General features: G+C 36.6%; 1 protein-coding gene across 1 annotated transcript in view; it reads left to right on the top strand.

Annotated features, from left to right (window-relative positions):
- The first annotated feature begins 2,194 nt into the window (after nt 1-2,194).
- The window catches only part of Aadacl2 (arylacetamide deacetylase-like 2), a 29,242-nt gene continuing 4,322 nt past the window's right edge, over nt 2,195-27,114 (top strand). Inside the window, exons 1-4 of the mRNA XM_013518580.1 lie at nt 2,195-2,466; nt 5,535-5,757; nt 11,786-11,855; nt 13,859-14,030. Coding sequence (XP_013374034.1) covers nt 2,428-2,466; nt 5,535-5,757; nt 11,786-11,855; nt 13,859-14,030 — 504 coding nt within the window. The 5' untranslated portion in view covers nt 2,195-2,427. The remainder of the gene's footprint in view (nt 2,467-5,534; nt 5,758-11,785; nt 11,856-13,858; nt 14,031-27,114) is intronic.

Consider the following 27,114-nt stretch of genomic DNA (forward strand, 5'->3'; position numbering starts at 1 on the left):
TGCTGTACAGTAAGCCTTATTTATGCACTACTATAATTTTGTGGATTGTACTGTGTAGTACAGTACTGTACTCTTGTGTTCTGTTACACACTACAGTGTTGCATGTAAGTTATACAAATAAAAGTCATAAAGTTGGAGTTTCCTTTGACCATTTCTTTGTACTGCATAGTGTATTGTACATACTATATACAATTCCTCATTTAGAGACCACTTCATTTAATGATGTAGCCACAGGAATGTAACTCAGTCACTGTGTAGTTTATTTCCAAAAGCTAGAGTCAGCCTGGATTATAGAATAAGAATGGGGACACTCTGACGATGACGGAAAACATAAAATAAATCGCTGAGAAATTTGGATTCTGTCTTAGAAGAAATGGAAAATATATTACTTGCCATAAAGTAGTTTGAGATGGACCTGATAGAAATGAGGTAGGATAAAAGAAGATAAAAGGTAGGTAGAAAGCAGACAAAGGTATCATATGTAAAAAATTGTACTTTAAGACACTGTAACTTCCAGGAAGTGGTCAAGTTACCCAGGGTGACACATATCAGCATTCCTGGTTAAATGTAAACTCTTTACCTACCAGATCCACCACACGCAAACTTCCTTCAGAAGAGTAAAAGTTTATATACTGGCTTTATTGAAAAAGTAAGGAACAAGAGCCTGATCCCAAGATAAAGGAGTAGGTTGAGTGAACCCAAAGAATAGGATCAAATGGCCTATTTTTAAAAAATGCCCACTCCTATAGAATGGGCTAATACCTTGCAGAGGGGGCTTCCAAGGCTTTTCCACCCCTTCAAGAGAAGCTTAAATGCTACCAGTTCCAAACTACGATGCCTCTCTTTTCTCTGAGTGCTCACACTTCACTCCTGAGTGTGTCCTAAATCTCTGTCTGTTAAACCCTTCCCTGACCTGTCCTGAAAATTCTTTTCCTACGATGGGAGTCATTGAACTTACCGCAAAAGGGAGGGGTAGGGTCTTTATTTCAGCTTGAGGGACTCAGACCCAGCACAGTGACACAGCTGAGGGGTGGAAAGAGACATCTGGGACTCTACAGCCATTACACTGATCGTTACACTGTGGTATAAAAGCTTAGGGAGAAACTAAATTGAACACACTTTGCCTTGAAGTATTTGCATAATATTGTATAATTTCACAAACCAAAGCCAAATGTCCCTCTCTCTTCCACAACCTCATTTATGTATGCATATTTGTGTGGCCCTGTGAAGGCAGAGATTCTGTTATTTAGATCTTTATTCTTTTTCTGCCATTTCTGACCACTCCTAATCTGAGTTTCTACCTCTGTTGCTTCTGGTGGATTTGAAACTTCCCCTCCTATCATTAGGCCTTAATCCACTAATTGGGCTATCCATTCAGGTTTCTTAAATACCTATATATGAAAAACATTGAACATTAGGCTGGAGTAACATTAATGTGGCTTAGAGTTATAACAATGTCCCTGCTCAAGAAAATAGATTAAATTCACCAGGCCTCTCTAATTTTAAAAATTCTATTCGGGCTTTCAGTGGATGAATGATGCTTAGCAACACCAATGAGTCATCTTGACTCAGTCTGCCATTCAAATGCTAATTTTCTCTGGAACACCCTCACAGGCACACACAAAAATGCCCTACAAGCTACCAGGCTTCCCTTTAGCCCAGTGAAATTCAACCATAAAATTAGCCACCACACTCTATAATCCTCTAAAATACAGAGAGTTTCCTGAAGCATTTGTACAGAAATTCCTAGTGCTGTAGCCCATTAAAAAGTTCTAGCTTTGTGAATGATGGAATTTGGAGAAATCTCCACAGCTTTTTTTTTCTTTCATACTTGTGTACCACAAACAGCAATTTTTAGCTTAGTTATCACACCTGTGTTAATGGCATTAGCTTGGATTCTGACTAAATATCAATTACTCTATTTTATTAAAACATCTTATAAAATACAACCAATGTATCACAGAATTTTACATCATGACTTATTCATTGGACTATTTTACCCAGCCCATGATTTAGAACTCAAGAATAAAACTCTTTTGGTGCTGATGGATGGAACTCCATGATGAATAAACACCATACTTAGGAACATTTAATTACAAGAAAAGAATAAATGCATAATCTAAGGAATTACGACATATACCTCGGCGTCTGTGTGGTTGCAAAACAAGTTACTATTGATGTTGTAATATGTGAATTGAAAATTAGTTTCATGCTAAGATGGCTATATCATCTGAAAAGTTCAAAGTCTAAATTTGATTTATTGCTTATAATTCAATATTTATGGAAAAATTTTCATCTCAGCACTGTGAAGAGACTGAAAGAAGGATATTATGGGTTTCAAAACTTTCTGCTTGGGGATGTTGTGTATTCTTTTTATATCTTATTTATATACCCGTACCTGGCAACATCGAAGAAAGCTGAAAAGTAATGGCCTTGGATGTGATGGCAAAAACTTGTACATTTGTGGTAAGACTAATATTTCTTTATTTCTTAGATATTGTGATGCCATGATAATTAAAATCCAGTGCCTATGAGCTATTACAATTAATAATATGAAAGTTATCTTCTTGTGAGAAACATAACTTGTTTTTCAGGATAAATCAACCAAATAATATTAAGTATGCAAAACTTAGTGCATTAGTTAAAACCAGGTGAAATGGCTTTCTTTTTTCTGGAGTTCCTAGAGTCTACATGTGAAGTCTCTGAATAGTGTGATATATAGAAAGGAAATGGTAGTTTTGAAGGAAATGGTTTATCTGTTAATTTGACTTTCTCTTCTATATGCAAGGACCATATCATCCCATACTTATTGTATAGAGACATAAAATATTTATGTTTGTACGTGTTTGATAATTTGGTATTTCCACTGCTTGGATTATCCATATTTAATTCTGAATTAGCTATTTTCTGAGGTTGTCTGGTTTGGAATATGCAGAATAGATTGAGTTCACATAAAAAGCTCCATTGTAGTTAGAAACTAACATTTTTGAGCTCTTACAAATGTGTAGATCTTCAGGACATATGTCTCCAGTCATTGTCCACTATCTTCTAATAAGTTTTGTCAATTTATAGAAGGGGAAGAAATATTCAGAAAGGTACATGCGCATGGAAATTAACAAGTCTAAAATCTGATGCTAAGACTAATTCATTTTCAAAATGTGTACTCTTTGTGCAAACCAGAGAGCTCCAAGAAATGCTCCTTGATAACAGAAAAATGAGTGGGTGAAAGTAGAAGGCAGCAACAGCAGCAGATGATCACTAAAGAGAAAGTGATACACGAAATATGGAGGAAGAGGCTCTCTCACGGTGCCTGTACAGCCTGCTGCAATTCTGGGAAGCCCCATCTGTCTCTGGCTGGTGTCTACTAAGTGCTTAAATTTTCCCTCTAATTTTTTCTGGAGATTACTTTCACCATAACTGTTGCTTTCTTTGACTATTTGGTATATAAATGGAAGAATATGTTGATTTGCAAGTGTCAGTTCCACAGATAAATTGCTATACAATCTCCCTTGATTACTTCATATGTTTTTGTAAATCAGAGTGACCAATACTCATGTATCATGCCAACACCTCTAGAATTCTACTTTTACTTTTTCACTTTCCAATTATTTTTGCCACTATCTATAATAAAATCATGCACTTTTTGTATTTACTATTATGTATTTGTTATTCTTAATTTTTTAAATGAAAGTACACCTCAAAGATCGTTCTAGGAAATTACAAGATCTTGGGCCTGGGAGATAACAGTGGCAGAGTACTTGGCTAGCATCCATAAGGTTCTGGGTTCAAGTCTCAACAGCACATACAAAACATCAAAATAAATGATGTGAATAGTTAAAAAAATCTGCTGTTTTAAGAAAAACAATTTTACTTTTGTCAAGATTGAATTTTGTGACTCAAACTTATGATAACAGTAAGAATAGTTGATATTTTAACATATGAAGAGAAAGTAAAAATTAAAATTCTGATAAAGTGGTCCTTGTTTTTTTTTTTTTTTTTTTTAACAGACAGACAACCTTTTACAAAACAGCAAAAGAATAGTACAGACAATACAGAGTTACAAAGTGGTAGGAAATTAACAATGCTTGTTGTATTACATATTGATATCTTCAAAGTGATTTAAAGTGGCCGTTGAAAAGAAATGCAATATTATGCAGTTGTCGAAGAGCAATGCTGTAGGAAAAGATAAAGCTTGACCAACCTTTGAAAATTCCCTTAGTCCTTAATTGTATGTTGTTTTTTTTTATTTGAAGATGGGGATACTAATTATAAATACCTTGCAGGACTGCTGTCTGCATGTCTGTATTAAAGATCATGTATCTCAGAAGACTACAAAATAATCTCTAAACTGATAAAATGTTTATCTGGTTTCTCAAAACCAGAAAAACCTGAGATATGAAAAACAAGCCAATTTGCTAAAAATCTAATTTTAAAAAGTCATTAAATTTAATTTTAAAGTTAATGAAACAATTAAACTTTCCAGCTTCTCAAAAACTTTAAGAGGTACTCTACTCAATAATACTCAATTTTTAAGAAAATCGTAAGAAAGAGTTATTATTAGTGGGGAACTTAAAATTAATGCTAAAACAAGATTTATTGAATACTTAACATGTGCAAGATATTCTTGTATGTGCAAAGAAAGTAGTCGCTCCTTTAAATCCTATTATAGTATAGTAGGAAATGTATTATTATTGTTGTTGTTGTTATTGTTATTGTTATTATTATTATTACCACCATTGTAGAGCTAAGAAAAAGAGTAATTTCCTCAATGGTCCACAACTAGTAATGGGTGACATAAGAGGCCAATTTAGAAAAATGGATGCAAACTTGGACTTTGAATTTTATTAGTTGCAGCAAAATTTCTGAGTGCTTCTGTATTATTAAAGCATAGAGGACAGACTTTTAAAAACACTCTGCAAATGCCCTAAATTATTTGGAAGAACTGCATTAGTATTAATATATTGTTGACCGTGCATCTTTTAAGCGTCTTCCTTTGAGTAAACTATCCAGCGATTTGATAGACTTGTCCTAGAGAAGCTGGTCAGAAAATGCAAGGAGAGCTTTTGTCACTGACATCAAATATGGGATGTAGGAGAATGGAGGAATGCTACTCTATTAGAGCAGAAAACCAGGAAATTTAGATCCTTAAGAGTGTGGTCATATGAAGATATTTAAAATTTTGGATTAAATAAAATAATTAAAAAGGGAAATATGACAACATGCTTACAGAAAAGAGGAGAGGGATTGTAAAATATAGCAAATGTTCAAATAAGAATTTATACTGAACAAATAATTATAACATGAATAAAATAATTGCTGGTAAAGGTTTGTTTTTTAGTTAGAGTTTTAGTCTAAAATACTGATTACTAAAACCTTTCAAATGCAGCAAGGTCACTCCAGATCTTCACAGCATTAGAAAGTTTGTTTCTTTCTGTTCATGTTGTTTGTGCTTCCTTTCCTTTTTGCACTTTCTCTTTATGTGCACGTGGTGTTATTTTAAAATCCTAACCCAAAATTTTGTTTTGCTCTTTCAGGGTATTTGTTTAGAAAATATAGGTATTATGAGATACGAAGAATTTATTTCAATGATATTCAGGATGGATTATACCCCGCCTCTGTCAGATGAATATACTGCAGTGATTGATACAGACTTTGCTGAGGTCCCAGTACGTTTATATTTGCCAAGACGGAAGTCAGAAACCCTAAGACGAGCTGTAATCTACATGCATGGTGGTGCTTTTTGCTTTGGAAGTTGCAGTAAGTTCATCATCTAAGGAGGAAGATCTGTTAGGCATACGTTTTTATATATGCTCTACTTTATATAAAATGTACTCATATGAATAATTCTTTAGATACTCATAAATATAGCTATAGATTTTAGATATCTAGTAGAGAAAAAAGACTTTTGATAAATAGCATTAATATTTTTGAATTCAGGTTTTGTTGTGTTTATTTTGGTAAGCATTTTATTTTAAGATTTCATATTGAATAAACATACATCTCAAACAAACCTAGGGCATGAGCTAGTCATTTATTAAAATATTTCCCTTTGGAATAAGAATAAATACAAAGGCAGAAAATTCAAAATGGTGAAGATATTTTTAAATGGCAAATCAGAAGCATTATGTTTTGGCTGGTACAACATCATGCTTGTGGTCACTGAAAAGAAAAATACGGATAAAGCTTAGAATGTAGGTGGCTGTCTTGATTCTAAAAGAAAAAGGCAAAATAGAATTATGTAATAGTGTAATTCCTATGAAGCCTGTGTGCATACTTGTTTCCGGGGATGATTTTAAGAGACACATACAAACGATTTTAAACAAAATTGTGAATAAATTTACCTTTATGAAAACTTTAGAAAATTCTATCATAATATACTGCTAACATATTGTGAGCCTGTTTTATATAAATAAAATAATAAAGGGAGGGAGCAAAACTGAGGAGAATTCAATCAATTGTGTATTTTTTTCATTCTGGCTTTCTCTGTCTCCGTTAGTACTAAATAGTTTGAGAACTTTATACAGTATAGCAAGCTATATACTGTATAGCAAGCCACTTAACCAAATACTAGCAATGTGCACTAGGAGATGAGGGAAAATTGCACAGGAATTAATGGCACAGGAAAAGACTTTGTTTAATATATATAAAATGCTAAAATGGTTAAGATACAATTTTGGCTTTAGAGTTTTCTTCTCCATAGCTTTCTGACAAGAAACAGAAAAATATAATTAGTTACAAGTTTTCTTGTGACTTGTCAGAAGGAAAATATTTAGGTGACAAATAGACATTAAATACTTTGCAGGCTGTCACCAGGAAATATTTGAAGAGTACATGGCCTCCTCAGCTGAAGAAAGATTGCTTTGTTCTGTATTTTTTTTAGTAAAATGAGAGGAACTGAGTATGTATCCTTGCACCTTTGTTCAGCAGCTGTGTTGCAACCTTGAAAATTTCAGGTTGGGGATCAGTCCTTGTCTCTCAGCCTTGCTTGCATTATTTGGTGCAATTCTGAAAACGATTAGAACAGTATCGCCTTAGTATTGCCTTAGCAGGTGTTCTATCAACTACTCATAGTTCACAGAGTAGAAAAGTTCTCTAACAATACATGATAAATTGTCTAGCAAACAGAAGGCTAGGGAGAAATAAGGTTCTTCCATTGTTTGTTTTATTCTCTTTACATGGTAAAAAATAAAAAAATTACCAAATTGCATAATTTCTAAGCTGGAATGAGAAACTCAGGTCTTTTACCTAAGAGAAAGACTTTCTGTTTCATGAGAAACATCTTAAAACTCATCCTCACAGCCTACTGATTATATGATAATCCCTGTGAGTACAGGCTGAGAGAATGACATTAAGATGTACTTAGTAAAAGCAGTACTCTCCAGGGGCTGGGGATTTAGCTCAGCAGCAAAGCGCCTGCCTAGCAAGTGCAAGGTCATGAGTTTGGTTCCCGGTACTGGAGAAAAACCAAAAAAAGCAGTGTTCTGAAGTAATAGTAAATGTTACAGTAAAGGTAAAAACTCTCTTTGGAAGGTATGATTTAGAGGTGAATTTTGTAATATGCGAGGAAGCTGGTATTCTGTATATACTTTCTGGAATCTCCATAAATATTTTTTCTGTTCAAAGATTTTTAATATAACCTGAGAAAGTGAATTCATATTGACATGGAATGGTTGTTTATGTCACCCAGGAAGGTGTAAAACTGGTTTCAGATGCTTAAATTTCAGTGGTTCCATGTTTGTTAGCTACAAGGCTTGTTATAATGATCATTGGTTTTTTAATATATCTTTTGTGTGTCTCATATAAGAGAAACCATAATAAATAGTAAAATAGAAAAGAGACAAACACAAAGTAGTGAGAAGTTCAAATACAATACTTACCCAATTACATATTTCATTGTTTCAAATATCCTTTCATATATATGCTAACTTGTTTCGTTTATACTTCTAGTTTATCTTAGATCATTGAAAAGAAAGTTGTGTTATTATGTGACTACTGTTTGTGACTACTCTGAGTGACTACTTTGAAGATAATGATACACAGTGTATTAACTCTTGTTATTCTCTTATCTTGTCATAAAATTTTGTTTTACTTTTTATGAAAAAAATCACTGAGCTGTGTCTGCCGAATTGTTAGTTCAGTATGCCATTGGTAACGCCTGAAAATTGCACTTAAGATAAGCCCCCCAGCTGCTGCTGATTTTAATATTAAGGGCACTACACCACTCTAGATTCATTTGGGTAATCAGCGTCCCTGATACAGTTCGGAAATCTTGGAACATGTATTTGAACAATTTTACCTCTCCTTCCTATCAGTGACTATTAATCTGTATCAGTGTAGGCTACCTAGCCATTCCCAGTCTACCAGATACCAAGCTTATTACTATTTCAGAGGAGGTGTAAAACTTCACAAATTTTATGCCCTCGCATTTAGTTTTATGAGATTATGTCTCACTATGTGGCCCAGGTTGTCCTCAAACTCATGGCGATCCTTCTGCCTCAGGCTCTAACACGCTGGTGATATAGGGATGATATAGGACCTCCAAATAATCCAAATAACATAAGGAAAATATTTTAACTCCCAACCTGCTAGCTTGCTAGATATTCAATATGCTGAATTGGTGTTCTCTAAAATTGAAGAATGAACTTTAGGAATAACAGAGGTTAAGAACAGAAAATATTTACTGGAAAGCTGTATTTATGGAGAGAAAAAAAAGCTTCTGAGAGAGAGAGAGACACACACACACACACACACACACACACACACACACACACAAGATGTCCCAAGGGAGTTTATAGAACAAAACCAGGTGAGGTGGTCTGAGGTGGTCTAAATTAGGACAAAACTATAATCAATTAATAAAATTACATATATAGTTGCTTAGATAACATCGATCCAATGGGAAATCACAAGGTGGGTATGAGATGGGACAAAACTGTGGTCTCTTGTCAATTTCTTTCCTTAGGCTTGTAGCTATCCATCTGCTCCAGTCCTTATTTCCTTGGGTCTTCACCTTAGATTAATTTCTCAAGCTTTAACTTCTATTCCATTGACTGACTGCTTCTGACTTATTTTCATTAACGAAGTATTTTTTAGATTTCCTTTTACCAATAAGAAGGAAATTGCTTTTTAGTCTCTGGCTCCCCCATTTGAAAACAAACAGAATAACATATTTTCTTCATTCATAAATTTTCTAAGTATGCTTGTCCATCATAATTCTCTCTAGGCTTTCTGTTTTTGTCTCTACACATTTAGTTTCCAATACTTTTTCTTTTCCAATGACTTATAGGCTCCTGATATCCATTTCTGCATCCAAGTTTACAATGAATAACTATATATATACCTCTGGGCAAACCAGACTGCTCTAACTAATACTATAAAACACAGTTTGATTAATGATGTCTAAACAGCCTGAGAAACCAAACACCCTTTAAGTCAACAACTCAAGCTCTTTAATTCTCTAAATAAACAATAATTATTTAGTATGTTTAAATGTTCCTTCAAACCCACATTCAATTACCATATTTCCTCCATCTTCATCGTAATGTCCTGACTCACAATGACTTCACAATGTTTCCGTCGTGCTCCTTGTTAATATCTCTGCTCTACTTTGTCCTGTTCAACTTTATCTGACCTATATTTAATGATGCATCTTTCTAACATGAAGTTTTGACTATACGATTTTTTGTTCCAATTTCTTCAATGACTCTCATCACTTGAGAAAAAAATGAAAATTTTTACCCTTCCCAGCTCCCACATTTAAGTTTCCTGTTTTTTGTCAATGACCACTCCAGGAATTTTGTTTCAGTTACACTGAGTTGTTTTCTGTTTTCTGAGCACTTCATGCATTCTTATTTTTCTCTCAGAGCATGCTTTTTCTTGAGGTTAGATGGCTTTCCATGTGTGCCTGAGTGTGTGTGTTCTTCTCTAGCTCTATTTTCTGATGCTTGCAAATTTCAATTTTCTTTCTTTGCTTTTCTATACTTTCTCTTGGTTTTCTTTTCTAAAATATGGCAAATGCTCGGTGTGGTAGCGCACACCTCTAATTTTATCATTTGGAAGGTTGAGCCAGGAGATCGCCATGAATGTGAGGCCAGCCTGGGCTACATAATGAGTTGAAAGCCAGCCTGAACTATGTAGCAAGACCCTGTCTCAATCCCCAACCTAAATGACAAATTTGCTTTGACAACTAAGAAATAATAGAAAAATGTTGCTGTCCTAGACCTTTATTTCATTTCTTCTTCTTTTTTTTTTTTTTGGTACTGGGAATGGAACTCAGGACCTCGCACTTACCAGGCAGGTGCTGTGCCACTGAGCTATCTCCCCAGCCCTTCATTTCTTTTTTAGACATTTTTTTTTTTTTACTTTAAAGAGAAAAGAAAAATAATTTTTGTTACACAATTCTTTGGTTCTTGTTTTTCAATATTTGTCCTAAAATCTTTTGTCTTACTTGGGTTCTATAAAATACAGTATACATTCTATAAATGGCAACTGAATAGAGCAATTGTGACCATATACATTGTATCAGTAAATGTACTATGGTGGGGACCGTTTGAGATAAGAATGAGAAACAAAAAACTTGATTTGTCTTCAGTTGTAAGAGAGCTAAAAATGTATTCGGAGAGGAATGAAATCACAGCTCTGAAATATGTTCCTGAATGCGAAGATTAGGAGGTTCTTCCATCTTGCGCATTTTGGTTTTCATTCATGCATTTCCTTTTCTTGTAAATTCTCAACGAAATCTTTAATGAAAATGTTTTTAAGCTCAAGAATGGGTGGATTACTATTCTGTTTTCCAGAATGTCATTCTCCCAGTATTCAAATCATTATAATGTACAATTTTACTACTATTTAAGATCAGCCTTAGAAAAACCTGAAATTTGAACTTTGATCACAACGCTAAAATTCTCTGCACTTCTAGGATCTTGTAGGAAACTGAACTGTAGGGCATCGCTCAGAATTTGACACGACGCAGTTGCTGTGACCAGGGCACTGGTGAATAGAAGTTGTGGGTACCTGGAGAAAGATGTGCTTTTAAAGGAGGGGCACAGACTGCGTCTGAGTGGACAGCTGTGCGCCAAGTGTGCGCAAACTCGTGCACATCCGGGTCTGCACGCTGACTTGCCAGAAGCTCTCTGGGAATCTAGTTACTGTCTTTAGTCTCTGTTTTAACGTTAACATTAATGGATCATCTCATAGTGATGTATATTCAGAGAAAACAAAAGTTTTGAAGAGCCATGTTATTGAGTGTTATTATTTTAGGAAAATAATGCATCACTATTGCTTTTCTTTTGAATAATTATGCGTGGAATTCTGGCAAGTGAAAGTGAAAGCAATACTATTATTTCTGGTGAAGGTGCTGTTGATATGTCACTCTTTAGAATTAGAGACCCAGCAAGTGACTAGCTGTCTTGACAGAGCACAACTCTCCCCCATGAGACTTGGTAGGGGGAAGATTTGAGAAGAGCAAAATGCACCAGGCCGTCAAGGGACCTGGGAAGGGCCATGTGTACAAACAGCACTGGCAAGAGAAAATTAGCCTGGATGAAGCCTAGTTTTTTCTTGCCACATTAACAATTGGCAAAATCATTTCTTCATCTCTAGACAGAGATTGAAAAGCTTGAAATGAGCAGAGCGTATTGTGGGTCAGATCTCTACAAGGAAGCAGGGGCAGGAATAAAGGCTCCTGTGTAACATTCACAAACTACATTTCTTTCTGTGTTTATAGCTAGAACTGTTTCTGCCGTTTTTTAATTACGGGGAGTATTCTGACCTTTCTTCATTTCAGAGCAGACAGCGTTGGACTTCCTGAACAGACGGACTGCAAACAAACTTGATGCTGTCGTTGTAGGAGTAGAGTAAGAGAAAGATTTTCTTTGACTTGCAATTTTTGCTTCAACACAAAGAGGTTTGATTTACAACTTCAATCAGCTATACTTTAAATATAATTTTGAAAAGTTAATATAATTTCCTTGTTACTGTCGCACCATAGAGTGTTCCTTACAATAGCCCAGTATTCTACTATTTTCCTGTGATTATAGAAATTTCTGAGTTACACACTAGAATGAGCATTTGAAGAAGCACAATTGTTCTAGGCACATTAAGTTCAGGTTCTGTAAAGCACTAGTTTGGTCTCACATAGTATAGCTGTAGAAGAGGCAGTAAATTAACCATTGCACATTTGGGTATTGGGCTGTATTTGAGCTGGTAAGAAAATGTTTAATTTCAGAACAGCTGTAGTTTGTAGTGATGTAGGTGATAAAGATTGAGACCAGCTGAAAACTTTAATCCACTGACAGAAAAGGGATCTTGTAGTTTGCATTTTCCTGGGACGTACCAAGAAATAATAGCACAGTTCAGTATTTTCTTACTCATGCTGGTATAATCTGAATTTCTGACATCCAAAATTAGCCCTGAAACCCATCATCCTCAGAAAGTTTCTTTCTTATAACCTTTTCCTATTTTATAGTAACATAGAAAATAAATTTCTAATCCAGCAATTCTTATAGGACTTATGGGACTTGATTGCTGAGTTTTGTTTTGTTTTATGGAGGAAGCAAAACATTTAGAGAAAAACTTAAAGATTTGCCCATCTGAAGAAAGTGATTGCTACCACAGCCATTATGCTTACTTTCACTAGCCAGAAGAACTTGGCACGAATATTTCTAAAGTTTCTTTCTTTTGTTTTGTTCTTTTGGTACCGGGAATCGAACTGAGGATTGCACTTGCCAGGCAGGCGCTTACACCACTGAGCTATATTCCCAGCTGGCATGAATATTTCTAATATATAATCTTAGGATATTATCTTTTGCACTTTTATAACTTTTGAAAATCCTATCATTTAAAATCTATTTTATGAAGTTTTATAATTTGTGCATATTTTATACATTTGATCTAATCCTTAATGGTATTTTCCTGTTTTCATTGTCTACTTATGTATGTGCGGAAGTCCATTTTACCATTAATACAATGGTGTGATAATTTGTCTTGCAAATGAATTTACCAGAAATAAGCACACTGTAGCATATTAAACCATTATTGATATTTTAAAATTTTATCCTAGAATCAAGTTGTGGACATTGTCTATGGTAAAATATATATATATATATATATATATATAATTTGCTGGAAGAAATTTGATCAAAATGAACTTGAAAAATATAGGTTGCTTGCCTAGAACATGATCTCAGGTATGTTGTCTTCAAAAAAAATCATGATTCTTTTTCAAAAAGAGTTTTAAAAATGTTTGTATCACCAGTTACATTGAGAACGTGAAATAATGTACAAAGTACTCCAATCCAAAATGCACTTGAGCTAACAATTTTGTTTGTAGTCTCAAGGGAGTTCAGAACACTTCTCTAACTTCTCACGCACAAAACTGGCTATTGACTTTACATACAATATGGAAACATCTTTTCTTTTCAAAAGTTTTATTAATACATGTTTACAGTACGTAATGATTACACTCCCCGCGGGGGGGGGGGCTGGTATATGTACATAACACATCTTAGTTCTTTTTCATCTCCTTTCCCTCTTCTCCCTCACCCTTCCCTGGATCTTTGGGTTCCCTTTTCTTTTACAAAAGATCTGCTTCTTTGTTTCCCATTATCTGTCTTTTGCTTTGCTCTTTATTTCTATTTTGGGTTTCTCATACAAGAGAAATCATGGGATGTTTAAGTTGATGCACATAGTATATTTCACTTAACATTATGACCTCACACTGAATTTTATTTAATGAAGAACTAGTAGAAAAATCAAACTTGGCTTTTTTAGAGATTGAGGATCTGGTGTTAAACTGTGTTTATTTGATATTTGAGAGTCACAAATACAACCATATGTGTTTTATTGCTCTATTTTAAAGTTATAGGCTAGCTCCTCAACATCACTTTCCTGCTCAATTTGAAGATGGCATCACTGCAGTCAAGTTTTTTCTTCAGGATAAAATTCTTTCAAAATATGGAGTAGATCCCAGTCGAGTCTGCATCTCAGGAGACAGTTCTGGGGGCGCTTTAGCAGCAGCAGTGACTCAGCAGGTACATTACTTTTGTCTGCATTGTGGGAGGTAGAGGTTCAGAATCTTTTCTTTTAAATCAAATAATCCAGTTATTCCAGCACCATTTCTTGAGAAGACCATTCTTTCTCAATAAATTACAAAGGTACTGAGTCACAATTCAGTTGACATTAACATCACTGTCTGTTTTCAGATTCTCCTGTTCCATTGGTCTACATGTCTACCTTCACATCAATACTATGCTTATTTCAACCTTGTTCTTAAAGTTGTTTCTAGTGATCCCTATCTTTCCCAGTAAAATATAAAGATATCATGTCACTTTCTTAAAGGGAAAATCCAATAGGATATTGATTAGGGTTGCACTGAATCAATGATTAGGGGAGGATGTCAGTCTTCAATGTAATGGCAGTGATGCCATTGCATTGAAATTTCCAGTTAATGTACATAGTACATCTTTCATTGGATTCTCTTCAATTTCTCAGGAATATTTTAGTATTTTCAGTGTAGAAATCATGAAAACTTTTCCTCAGATTTATTCTTGCTATTTTGAAAACATTTCACTTAAAATATTTTCCACTATGTGTTTATCAACTACATAGAAATATGATAGATTTTACATTAACCTTCTACTCCTTTTGTATTTTTTGTCTTTATTTTCTAACTCCTTAGAATTTTTATATACAATCATATTTCAATGATAGAAGACCATTTTCATTCCTCCGTTCCTATCCCTTTGCCTTTTTAAACTTTCCTTTATTAGTGCACTTGCTATGGCCTCCAGGACAATATTGAATACAAACAAGTACCTTGCTTTGAACCTTAGAATGAGATTGCTCAATATTTTATTAATAAACATGACATTAACTGAGTTTTAATAGCTAACTTTATCAGTTTCAAGAAGTTATTTTAGTCTTAGTCTGCTGATAGTTTTTGCATAACTACATATTGAATTTGCCAAATATTTATAATCAATCAATTATTTATAATGTATCTATTGTGATGATCATGTGACTTTCTACACTTTTCTTAGTATAGTAAGTTATGTCAATTAATTTTTGTTTTAAGACAGAGTACCACTCTATCAGTTAGGCTGGTCTTGAACACACTATGTACTCTAGGCTGGCCTTGAACTCACGGCAATCCTCCTGCATCAGCCTTCTGAGTGCTGAGATTATAGGTGTGTGTCACCATGCCTGGCTCAATTAACTTTTAAATGCTAAATTATTTGAACATTCTTGATCTGAGACTAAATCATGATGAATTAAATTTTTTGGCATATTGTTGACCTTTTTTGGTACAATTCATTAAATATTGGATGTTTTTGATGGATTAATCTATATTTTTAAAAAAATCTTTGCCACAGTTTAGATTAAGGTTATACTAAACTCATTACATAGGTTGGAAAGCATTCAAACTTCTCTATTTCTTCAGTTTTACAAAGGTATAATTGAAAGAAGAAAATAATTTTGATCTACACACACATTCTGTAATGATTACTACATTCTGTAATGATTACTACAAGTTAATGCATCTATCACCTCACAAGTTTATCATTTTACTCCATGTATTAAGAATGTTTAAGGTAGATAGTCTTAGCAAATTGCAAATTATAATGCAGCAATATTAAACGCACCATTTTGTGCATTAGATCACCAGGATTTATTTATCCAGAGTACTGAAATTTTGTACCATTTAGTCAGCAACTTCCCATTCTTCTCCTTGTGTCCATGAATTTGAACTTTTGAGATTCTGTTCATCAGTAAGATCATGCAGTATTTGTTCCTTTATACCTGGCTTATCTCACTTAGCATAGTGTCCTTAAGGTTATCCACAATGTCACATGACAAAACTTCCTTCTTTTTAAAAACTGAAAAATATTTAACATAGCAAAAGTCATAGGGGCAGGGAATAGTCTAAGGGAGAACGGCTTAAAGTTGAGGAAGATTGTTTTCCTTTTTAGATTTTGGTTCATTACCCCTTTGATGTTTTCTATAAACAAGAGCATCATCATCATCATCACCATTGTGATTTATTCTGCTGGACAGAGGTCGGTACTTGGTTAGAGCTATTAGTGAAGTGGTGGTGTGCCTGTCTACTATGGCTGACTGAATGTTTCTGAGCTGTTGGGGTAAGAGGCAAGGAAAAATAAGACACACTTTTAAGATAGTAAGGTTTTCAGTCCTCTAAAGGATGAAAACTAGCCTCCAAATAGAGAATCTGGACATTATCCCTTCCACTTTTGGGCTCAGATATGGGCTAAGTTTTGAATTTTGGCAATAATGCTCACGCTGACCTCTTTATTGTCATCTATTTATAAGCAACAATTAGTTAGACTGAACTTTCATATCTCTCTTTTTCATCTAGTAGGTAGTTTGGAAGTACAAAGAACTATCCCCTTTATATTTAGAGGGAATTTGGTTCTATTTGAGACCACCATCATCTTCTTTCTCCTCCCCAGCATGGGCCTTGAGCCAGGTTTCATGAAGTGAAAACTTGGGATTATAATAGATTTAAGCTTCGCTATTTCCTGGGTCACAAACTGAGTAGGTTGTTTAATTATAAGTATCTCGATGTGTTCCTTACATCTGTTATAGGTATGATATAGCAGGGTTCTTACTGTAATGCTCCCTGACTATCTACAATACATGCAGTGGGAACATCCCTCTAGAAATTTCTCTCCTAGCAGGGGCAAAGGGAGAATTATAACAAAAATGAAGACAGATTTATACTGTCACTGTAACACCATGCTGACCCATAAACTTCAGCCATGTGTGGACTGGTCAATTTTGGTAGTAGCTAGAGCAGGACAGCTGTTTCCTTAGGCTTCCACCTGTGTAGACTAGTTGGCTACACAGCTAGGGTTGACTAGAGCAGGGTTGTCATTCTGGGGTGACTAGAGCAGGGCTGTCATTTCCAGTGGCAGCTCAGTTTTGCAATAGGGTCAGCCAGTTTGGATGATCTGGGTCCTGCTGGCTGATTCATTTGTCTTTGGCTGCTAGTTTTAGCCAACTGTGGTGCATACAAGGCACAGTTCCTGCAACTTTAACAGCAGTGGTACAGACAAGATTCTATTCTAGGGCCCATCTCATATGGGTCCCAGGGTGGTTGGATTTCATTTTTTGGATCCAAGGGCTTGTAGCGGTGTATTGGGTCTGTCAGGCTTACAGGCATTTTCTCTTGTATCCAGCTATGGATATCTTGCATGGTTATTCCCAAGCTTGCATCTGTCTTCTTAGAGTCAATTTCCCTAGTTCTCAGAGATCGCCTTTAATTTGACATGTAATTGGGGGTGGCCAGCTGAACAAGATCTCACAAGTGGAACATCCAGTTTGTTTGGTGGGGGTTCACCTGACTCAGAGGAGGAGCATGGGCAGGACCTGATTTCATTTCAAGCGCATTTCTCAGAAAAATTTTTTCAACAGTTTCTTGAGTGTCCAGTTCATGTGCTCTACTTGTTTCTGATCTCTGTGGTTGGTAGGCTGTTTGTAGTTTTTATTTTATTTTTAACATCTGTGTGTGTCCCTGGACTACCTGGGTTTAAATGCCAGACTATTGTCTGACCCCAAGGTCAGGGGCAGGCTGAATCTAGGGATGATGTCTCTCAACAGTACCTTGGTCATTTCTTGTGACTTTTCTCTTTGGGTGTAGAAAGCTTTAACCCATTTTGAAAAGGTACAGACAAGCACCAACACATGCTGATAGCCTCCCACTCAAGGAAGTTCAGGCAAATTCATAAAGCAAGTTTTCACAGAAGGTAACACCCATTTCTTGACTACCCAAGAGCAGGGTGGTTCTTGCCTTGGGTTATTTCAAGCACAAGTTAAGCGTTGCTGACAAACAGCTTGGGTGACGGCAGTGAGCCACAACACACAGCGACGACGGCCCAATAAAATCTCTAGTGTCATTTTCTCCATGTGAGACTCTTGGTGGAATTGTTTTACAAACCTTGGCGCCATCATTTCAGAGATTGCCAGCCTCCAATCAGGGAATTTCCACTATCTCTTCTTGATATAATTTCTAGACTCTTGGGCAAACCAGGCTTTCTCATTTGAAGAGTAACTAGGTGTCTCTGGGAGAGGAAGCTCTGAGGTGAGGGGCACAGCTAGGGGCCTTCTCTCAGGTTATGGGGCTTTCATAGCATCCCACTTTGCTTTCCCATCTGTCTTTTGGTTTCTTCTGGCTTTTAATGTTTCAGTCCATTGGTGTCCCCTGCAGTGTATAACAGCCACTTTTTTCGGGAGACTCATAAATCATCTAGTTGCTGTAAAAATTCTTTTTTGTACTTTCTTTTTCTACCAGCAGTTAAAAGTCCTCTTTTCTTATATACAGCTGCGTATAGCATAGCAAAAGCATATTTGGAATAATTATAGGTAATAACCTTTTTGTCTTTTGCTAGCAAAATGGCCCTTGTCAAGGCTGTCAGCTCTACCTTCTGGGCTGAGGTTCCAGTAGGCAGAAGCTGAACTTACACTACAAGGTCAAATGTCACCATTGCATATCCTTTCCTGAGACCCCTTCTAGTATAAAACTGTATCCACTTTGTGAAGTATTGAACATCTGGGTCTCTGAGGGGCTGATCTGTGAGATCTCCTCAGCCCAAGAATACTTTCTCCATGTTTCCACACAGTCATGAAAGAGGTTAAGAGTTCACTGTCTTTAGAGCTAAGTTGGACTTTCATATAGGAGTCCTTGATACTGAGTCATCATTGGATTTGATACCTAGTAGTGCTATCTCTTGTCCATTAAAGTGATAACTAAGTGTTGTACTTGAAGTGAATCATTGTCCTATTGTCAGCTTTTCAGCCTCCAGTGTCAGCAGGGCTATCGCAGCAAGTGCCCTAAAGCATGTTGAGCGTCATTGGGCCTCAGAGTCTAATTATTTGGACAAGTATGTGACCAGGTGAGCCAAGACCCTATCACCTGATGTAGGACTTCTATGGTCATTCTCTTCTGTTTGTGGACATATAAGAAGAAAGACTCAGTTATATCTGGCAATCTTAAGCCTGAAGCCTGAGAGGGCTTTTTTGATTTGTTTAAATTCTCCTTCCTGGTCAGCTTTCCATAGGATGAGCTCCCTCCCCTCATTGAGGGGATTAGCCAGAAGTGAGGAATTTGGGGCCCAGATGTGATAGAAACTGTCCCCCCAAATTCTGCCCCCTAAAAATTCTCTTATGTGGCATCAGGTTGTTGGGATTGGAAGGGAACAGACAGTCTATTTCCACTCAATTCCCAGTTGGTATTCTCCTTTGTCAGTATGAAGCCGAAAGATTTGACATTTTGTTGGTAGATTTATGGCTTTTTCTTGTACACCTTCTATCCATTCTTCTAAAGTAAGTGAAGGAGGTCTTTAGTTCCTTGGTAACAGCCCTAGTGAGTGGGGACTGCCAAAGGAGGTCATCTACATACTGTAGAAAAGTGCAGTTGTTTTCTGGTGTGATGATGGATTTGAGGTTGTTAGCCAGAATCTCTCCAAAGATTGTAGGAGAGTTCTGAATCCTTGGTGAAGCCTAGTCCAGGTAAACTGTTGCTTTATGCCCATGACAGGATCCTCCCATTGAAGTTCAAAGATGCATTGTCTGACTGTGCCAGGCAGAGACAGAAAAAGGCATCTTTCAAGTCCAAGCAAGGAAACCAGGCAGCTCTGGCTGGAATGAGTTGCATCAATGTGTACAGATTTGGTACCTTTGGATGAATGGTTTCAGTGGCCTGACTTACAACATGCAAGTCCTGCTTGTCTATATTCAATAGTTCCCAGTTTGCATTCCAGTACAAGCAGGGTGTCCAAGATAACTGGCATCTAGCCAAGATTTCATGTTCTAAGAGCCATTTTAAATATCCTTGAATGCCTTGTATGGCTTCCCAGGGGAAAGAGTTATTGATGCACTTGAATTGGAATTGCCTTTGGTTCCAGTTCCATTATCACTGGTGTTTGATTCACAGCCAGTCCAGGTAGGTTGTATTTGCCCCATACTCCAGGAACCTTAAGTGTCAGCTCACACAGCTCATCTATTCTCAGTTTTGGTGACCTATTTAAATACAGTCTCCATTGAACCAGATTTAAAGTCATATTTCTCTGTTGCTTAAATTCAATTCAGGTCTGCAATTTTTGTAGCAGGTCTCTTCCTAGCAAGAGAACTGGGCAATTTGGAAGACACAGGAATTCATGCTGTACCTCTTGTTCCCCTGTGACACACCTTAGAGACCAGCAAACTGGTCTCTTTTCTGGGACTCCAGTGGCTCCAACAATAGTCACTTTTTTTGGATAATGGTCCAGTGGGTTGTGTCACTACTGAATGGTCAGCCCTGTTATCTCCCATAAAATGCATCAGTTGCCCTCCTACTTTCATTGTGACCATGAGCTCCTGGGGACCTAAGGAGATGAAGCCCAGTCTTGCTAGTGTTTACAACTTTCAGTTCCTGCCAGTAAGGTGAGGTTGGCATCTGACTCCTTTTGGAGGTGGTAGCTTTGAACAGGTGGTCTCCTGATTCTATAATTTTCATCATCTTCTCCAACATTTTATGGGCATTTATTTTTCTCTTGTCCTTTCTTTTTACATTGTGCACACTGATCCCTACATAGTCTTGACCAGTTCTCAGGTTCTTGTCTACTTTGGCCCCTCCCTCAACCATGTCTGTGTCCTTACCCTTTTACAATTTCTGTTTTCCTCTCTATGAACCCCACTGACAACAGACCCACTTTCTTTCTGAACCTCTGATAAGCTTCCTGTTTGGCCTCCTGGTCATCATTAATGTGCACCTTGCCGGCCACCTGTAAAAGCCAAGTCACATTTATGCTGGCAAAACACTCTAGTTTCTGTAGTTTTTGTCTGATGTCTCCTTCAGTCTGTCCCACAAAGGCTGCATTTACCCTCTGCTGATTCTCAGCAGCCTCAGGATTAAATGGAGTGTATTGCTAGAATGCCTCACAGAGCCTCTCATAAAATTGGCTAGCACTTCCATCAGTTTTTGGAGCATTTCTGATATCTTTTCCATATTAGTTACTCTCTTTTAAACTTGCAAGGGAGCCTCTCAGAAACTCTGCAAGTGTTGTAACTGAGATGCATCATTTGGGTCCCAGTGAGGGTCTGATGCAGGGACATGGCCCCTCCTGGGCTACTTAAAGAGACCTTTTGTCAAAACAGAAAACAGAAAAAAAAAAAAAAAAAAAAAGAGGTTTGAAATGTAGCTCAATTCATAGGCCCTGGGCTTGATCCCCAGCAAATGAAGGAAAGAATGAAAGAATGAAAGAAGAAAGAAAGAAAGAAAGAAAGAAAGAAAGAAAGAAAGAAAGAAAGAAAGAAAGAAAGAAAGAAAGAAAGAGAGAAAGAAAAGGAAGAATTCCCATTAGGAAAAGACTCTCATATGGATTATGAAGACATGTAGACATTCCTACAATTTTCCTTTTGGGCTTTCTGCATTTGTCACTTACATTCCTGTTATTATAAGGGAATAGATACCTTTTGCAAATGATTGTAAGATTTTCTTGCACACCGCAGAATGTATACTGGTATCACTAGTGTTGCTTTATATAATAACAATGATCTACATAATTACTATAGTTAAAGAAATTTTCCTTAATCTTTAATTGAAAGGAACAAATATTTCTTTAATTCAGTCATCATCTTTAAGTCCAATCTTATAACCATATTTTATTTTAAGACAATCTGTGTATTTCTTTTTTACTTAGGCTCATAGGTACATTCTTAATTTCAGAAAATAAAGGGATTTCTTTTGTAATTTTGATTAATTATTAAATCTTTAAAAAGTGTGTATTTTGATATAGTATAGGCAATTTTAAAAGGCTGATATGATAATGATATAGCAATGATATGAAGACCTCTGTAAGGGAAATACTATAACGCTCAGCCTGCTAGATGTTTGAAACTCTGAGTTTATGTTTTCTAAACCTGAAGAATGAGCTCTAGGAACAACAAAGGTTAAGAGTAGGAATATTCATTGAGGAGGAAATGTACTGATAGGCAGGAGGGGATCTGAAGGTGAGTTGCCCAGGACCCCACAAGTTTCATAGAGCATAAACCATGTGGGTACAAAGTGGATTAGAGCTATGAACAAACAATAAGGTTGCAAGTATAGCTGTTTAGGTAAATAATGATCCAATTGGGAAATGAGTCATGTAATTGTGTATGGAGAGAACAAAGAACTTTTTAGGAAGTGATGAGTCTGAGGGTCTTGGTCACCCACTGAGGTGACTGATGCCTATCTAGACTTCATTAGACCAGGTGTTATAACTTATCTCAGGCCTGGTCATTCCATCTTTATCTTGAGGCCTGGCCTCCAACAGATGCACCTCCAGCCACAGTTGTGATGAGGTTTCATCTTTGCCCTGACTCCCTACCATCAGAGAGGGCCCAGCACTGTCTGACTGCCTATAATATTTCTACCTTGCTTAGCTGTCTATAACAACATGTGATATCTCTATATGGCCTTTCTGAATATACCATAACTAATTTGGATCACTTTTTATAATATGGGAGGACAGCTTTACATATAAATCATAACTTACAATTGTTCATAATTTTCAATAGTGTTTCTATAGTTTATCTACACCATATTTTATGATCTTGCATATTTGACACTTTCAAACTAAAAATATTGTTTCCTATATTGTTTTAAGCACACATATCAATCAGAAATGATAAATACTGATTTGATTTAAAAATACACAGTTGGCATGAAACACGCTTAGATGTGAGGTGATGATCCTTAGTACATATGGTAGTTTGTTGCATTTTTGTTTGTCTCTGTAGTCATAATACCTCATTGCTATACATACCACCTGAAATTCATTGGAAACAGAAATATGTGTCTGAGTCTTGCATCTCCTTCCTGTGAAAGTGTCTATCCAACTTATCTTGGGATATATATCTTCACCTCAGGGCAAAAGGCATCTTAATAAGATTCATAAATTCAAGACTTCTTAAAGTGTGAGTAACTTAAACATCTTTTTAATTTATGCAATTTGAAACTATATATGGTTTTCAAACCAGTAAGACTGACATCAGAAATTTAATGAGCATTGTTTTATGTTTTAAGATTTGGGTAGTTGTTTTTATTTTTTCTTCACTGTTGGTGACAACAAGTAATTAATTTGTCACTAACTTCTACCCTTAGCATCACTCAAATAAAAGAATTATATCTTTTTCAATGCTATGGAATTTTAGTTTCAAAGTGGCCCATGACTATGTTGAGGGTGATTTTAATGAAGTATTTTCATCAAGTAGCCAGTTTTTCCCCTCTTTACCTCACATATCTTGATTTTTCTTTCTCCTTCTAGAGAATCCTAGTTTAAGATTAAAGTTGATTCATAAATTTATTTTTTAAAGTAAAGGTAATAGACAAATGGCCACCAGGCTGTATTAGTTCCCAAATCAAGAAACCAACAGGCCTAGTATCAAGTAAAAACCCTCTGAATATGTTCATGTTTATACTCTTGTCTTTTGTTCCTTTTATGATCCCAAGTCCTCCCTAGGTCCCTGCTGGATATTTGGGTAATCTCAGCTCTCGGGGATCTTTCTCTAGAAGTTTTCCTTCTTTTCTAATACCTTCAAAATATCATTTTATATAACCATACCAAGGCGTCCTTATCTGTGTTTTATCCTGTCAGCCTTCTTTCCACACCTAACTTCAGTTAGGTTAAATTGTGCTCCCTCTTCTCTGCTCCCTTTAGTCTTTATAGTTTGCTCTGGCCATCCTCTGAACTTGCTGTGATTAAATTTGTCAACGACATTCTCTTCTTTATCTAAAGACATTTTGATTTTATATAACTTATTTTCATCATTTATAACTATTGCTGACTTTTACCTTAAAAGATGTCCTTCTTCTAATGTGTGCAATAGCACTCTTTCTTTGTTCTACTCCTACCTCTTTTCTATCCAATTTTAGGTGACACCAGTTTCTTCCCTGTACACTCCATTAAATCAGGTATTTCTCAGTGTATTCTGTTATTGTCCCTGCTGCATTCTTGATCTAGTGGTTTCAGGTCTAATTTATCTGCTGAAGGATCTCAAATTTATATCTCCCAACAAGACACTGTTGCGCTCAAAATCCATATACATATGGATGGTGCATAAATTCCAGAAACTGATTCATGCAAACTTATTCCAATTTATCGCTATGCTTATCAGATAGAGCAGTTTGTAAATATTTGTTACCTTTGCATATGCCTGACTATTCTAGACTCATGTCTAATAGAATCTGGCACAATATATTTTTGAATAAACTCTTTTTTCCAAACCCCTTGCATCGCATTTATCTCCCTCCTGTCTTCTTTCATTCTTCAGAATATTTCAGTGTTTGCTTTTGCTACCTCTCTTTAACCTATTTTCTTTGATTAGCAACTTTCTTTAACTAGGCTCTTTGCATACAGAATACAGTCTCTCAGGCTCTCCTCAATTATCTCTGTGCAGAAACTTTAGAAAATAAATAAGGACACTGGCGCTGCATACCTCTGGACCAGGAGTAACTGATTACTCATTTTTAGAACAGGTATAGTTGGTTTTTATTTGCTTGAGATGGGTGTGAATGAATTCATTTTGTCCCCTCCCTGTTTAGATAATCACTGTTCTTTTTTCCCATGAATTGTGATCCAAAGAAAAGACAGAAACCTATCAATGACACATCATATAAAAACAGGAAAGTGTGGTGAAAGAAGAAATTGTGAGTTTAGCTGGGTTAAGTTAGGGAAGGGCGTTGTTGTTTTTGTTACCTGAGTGGTGTTGTCTTTGTTGTTTCTGTTACCTGAGTGTAAGGTTTTTGTGAGGTTATTGAAGAGCTTCAATCACATTTGAATTAAAACCCTGCTCTTATCAATGGAGAAGAAATTTTAGAATGTGGGACACTGTAGAAAATGGAGCCTTAAAAATAAGTCCATTTTTAAGCAATAAGTACAATATTCTGAAATAGGTTGGCAATAGCAGAATTGAGGAAAGGTGGGCAGATTTGTGAAGTAAAACAGAGATGGAACTGAAAGGACTGGGACCTCTTTCAGTTTGGAGAGTTATGAATAAAGAAGAGTTAATAGCATGAGTAGGAACGTGGCTTTATAATGTATGCAAAAGGAAACTAAGTATAATATACTGATTGGACTTCCACTTATGGAAAATGCTGACTCAATATTAACAATTATGATTTTTCAACAGTGGATAGGTTCTGAGCCAAGGGAGCCTCTGGGAATTGGTCTGTGTTTGAGAATGAAAATGAAAGTAGTCGATTATCACTTAGTCAAGGGAAATACTTGAGATGAAAATAGCAGAGAAGTAGGAGACACCGTAAATTGAGCAAGTTTTTAAAATGGTGAAGAAGCGTGTATGATAGCAATCCCCTACTGTCAAATAATTTACATGGGTTTGGGATTTTTTTCAGAGGGCTTCTGAGGTCTGAGCTGTGACTGTAGCTTACACGTAGGTTATTAAGACAGTTGTACAGAAACCACCTCCATATCCGAAATAAAATGGAGCTGAACCAGTGTTTCCTGTGGTTTACGTGCTGGTGGATCAAGAGATTTTTTCTTGAATTGTGCCAGTGATAGGGCACCGTGTTACTTTTACATTTCTTTCAATGATGGTTTAAGTAAAACCTTACTGTGTGCTGATCGTACACCCAGGGCTGTACTGTAAATACTTCAATTCCCATAAAAGTCACAAAAGATATTTTATTTATTGTTATATCAGTTGTAGATATCAGTAGGTTTTATGAGATTAAACTGTGTACTTCAGGTCACAGTCAGCATGACATAGACATGAGAGAGTGAGCAGTGCTGACCTTAGCTGGGTGCTACTTCTGGGACTGTTGACTGTTACACTCTGTGTTCTTGTTCCAGCTTACTTGGAGACAAGTAGGAAGTGAGCAATTTAAATTAATTAATTGATTAATTAATTAATTTCAAAGCAGGATCTCAGTATGCAGTGCATGCTGTCCTTGAGTTCACTTATATAGCCCACGCTGGTCTCCAATTCACTGCAATCCTCCTGCCTCAGCCTCCCCAGTGCTGCAATTACAGGTGTGTGCCACCATGCCTGGTGAAAATGAGATTTTTGAGGAAGCAGGAAAGGACAGAATGAAGCTAATAGCAGCACAGCTCATTGGTCAGCTAGAGCACTTCAAAGTTCTCTTATGTGGGAATTCTCGCTCCAGCATGGTTGGACCTGCGTCCTAGGATAAAACCAGAAGGCCTGTCCTTGGAATTTATTCTTGGGGACCCATGGTTTACCCAGATATTCATGGACTCTCTGTGTATTAGTGGAATTGTGTCTGTGCTATTGGTGGTACTGAGGGGAAAGGGAATTGGTGAGGATATCAATCACAGTTGCTGTGAAGCTGTGTAAAACAACAGAAATGCTGAGGGGTGAACAAGACTCGTCACTAGCATATACAAATTCCTCAGATAGCAACTTGCTAATTCGCATACATCCATCCTTCTGGGGGTGACCAACAGTGAGTGATTGGTGTGGACACCGAGGACTGTTGAATAGTGCACACCCGAACCAGGCAGCTAGGTGGTAGAGTCCTTGTGAGCCAGTGACTAGGCTGAAGACAGTGGGCATTGAGGGGTTCAGTGCAGGAACTGCAGTGTCGCTCTTTGGCAGGGGTGTCCATCGTCCTCTAAGAAAATGCAGTGTCCTTGAGCACGGTGGCAGCACGACCTGTGCAAGGAAGCGGATTCATCAGCGCTTCAGATTGCCTGGAATGGTCTTTATGCCAACAATAGTAGGTCATAGAGTAACTGAGTTGTGGAATGAGCCACCCCCCTCCGGACAGGCTATGAGCTCACAGCACATCCATTCACAGGCTTTGCTGCCAGCCTCCCTGTAACTGCTCTCTCGGCCCTTGGAGAACAAACACATTTTCTGCAGAAGTGAAAACGGGTTTGGCCCACATTCGCTCCTAGCTTTTTAGCATGGCACAGAAATGTTTCAAGAATTTCATTCTCAGCCATGCAACTTGGAGATCGGCCATCACCATGGTGTTAATAAGCTACTCTCTTGGTGACAATAATGTCGGAATCATAGCCCATAAATTGAATAATTACTCAAACTCAGTGGCTTAATAAAGTAAGGCAGAGTGAATAACTTATATGGGAGAATTTG

The sequence above is a fragment of the Chinchilla lanigera genome, unplaced genomic scaffold (genome assembly GCF_000276665.1).
Source record: "Chinchilla lanigera isolate Chin_1 unplaced genomic scaffold, ChiLan1.0 scaffold00047, whole genome shotgun sequence".
Classification (NCBI taxonomy): domain Eukaryota; kingdom Metazoa; phylum Chordata; class Mammalia; order Rodentia; family Chinchillidae; genus Chinchilla; species Chinchilla lanigera.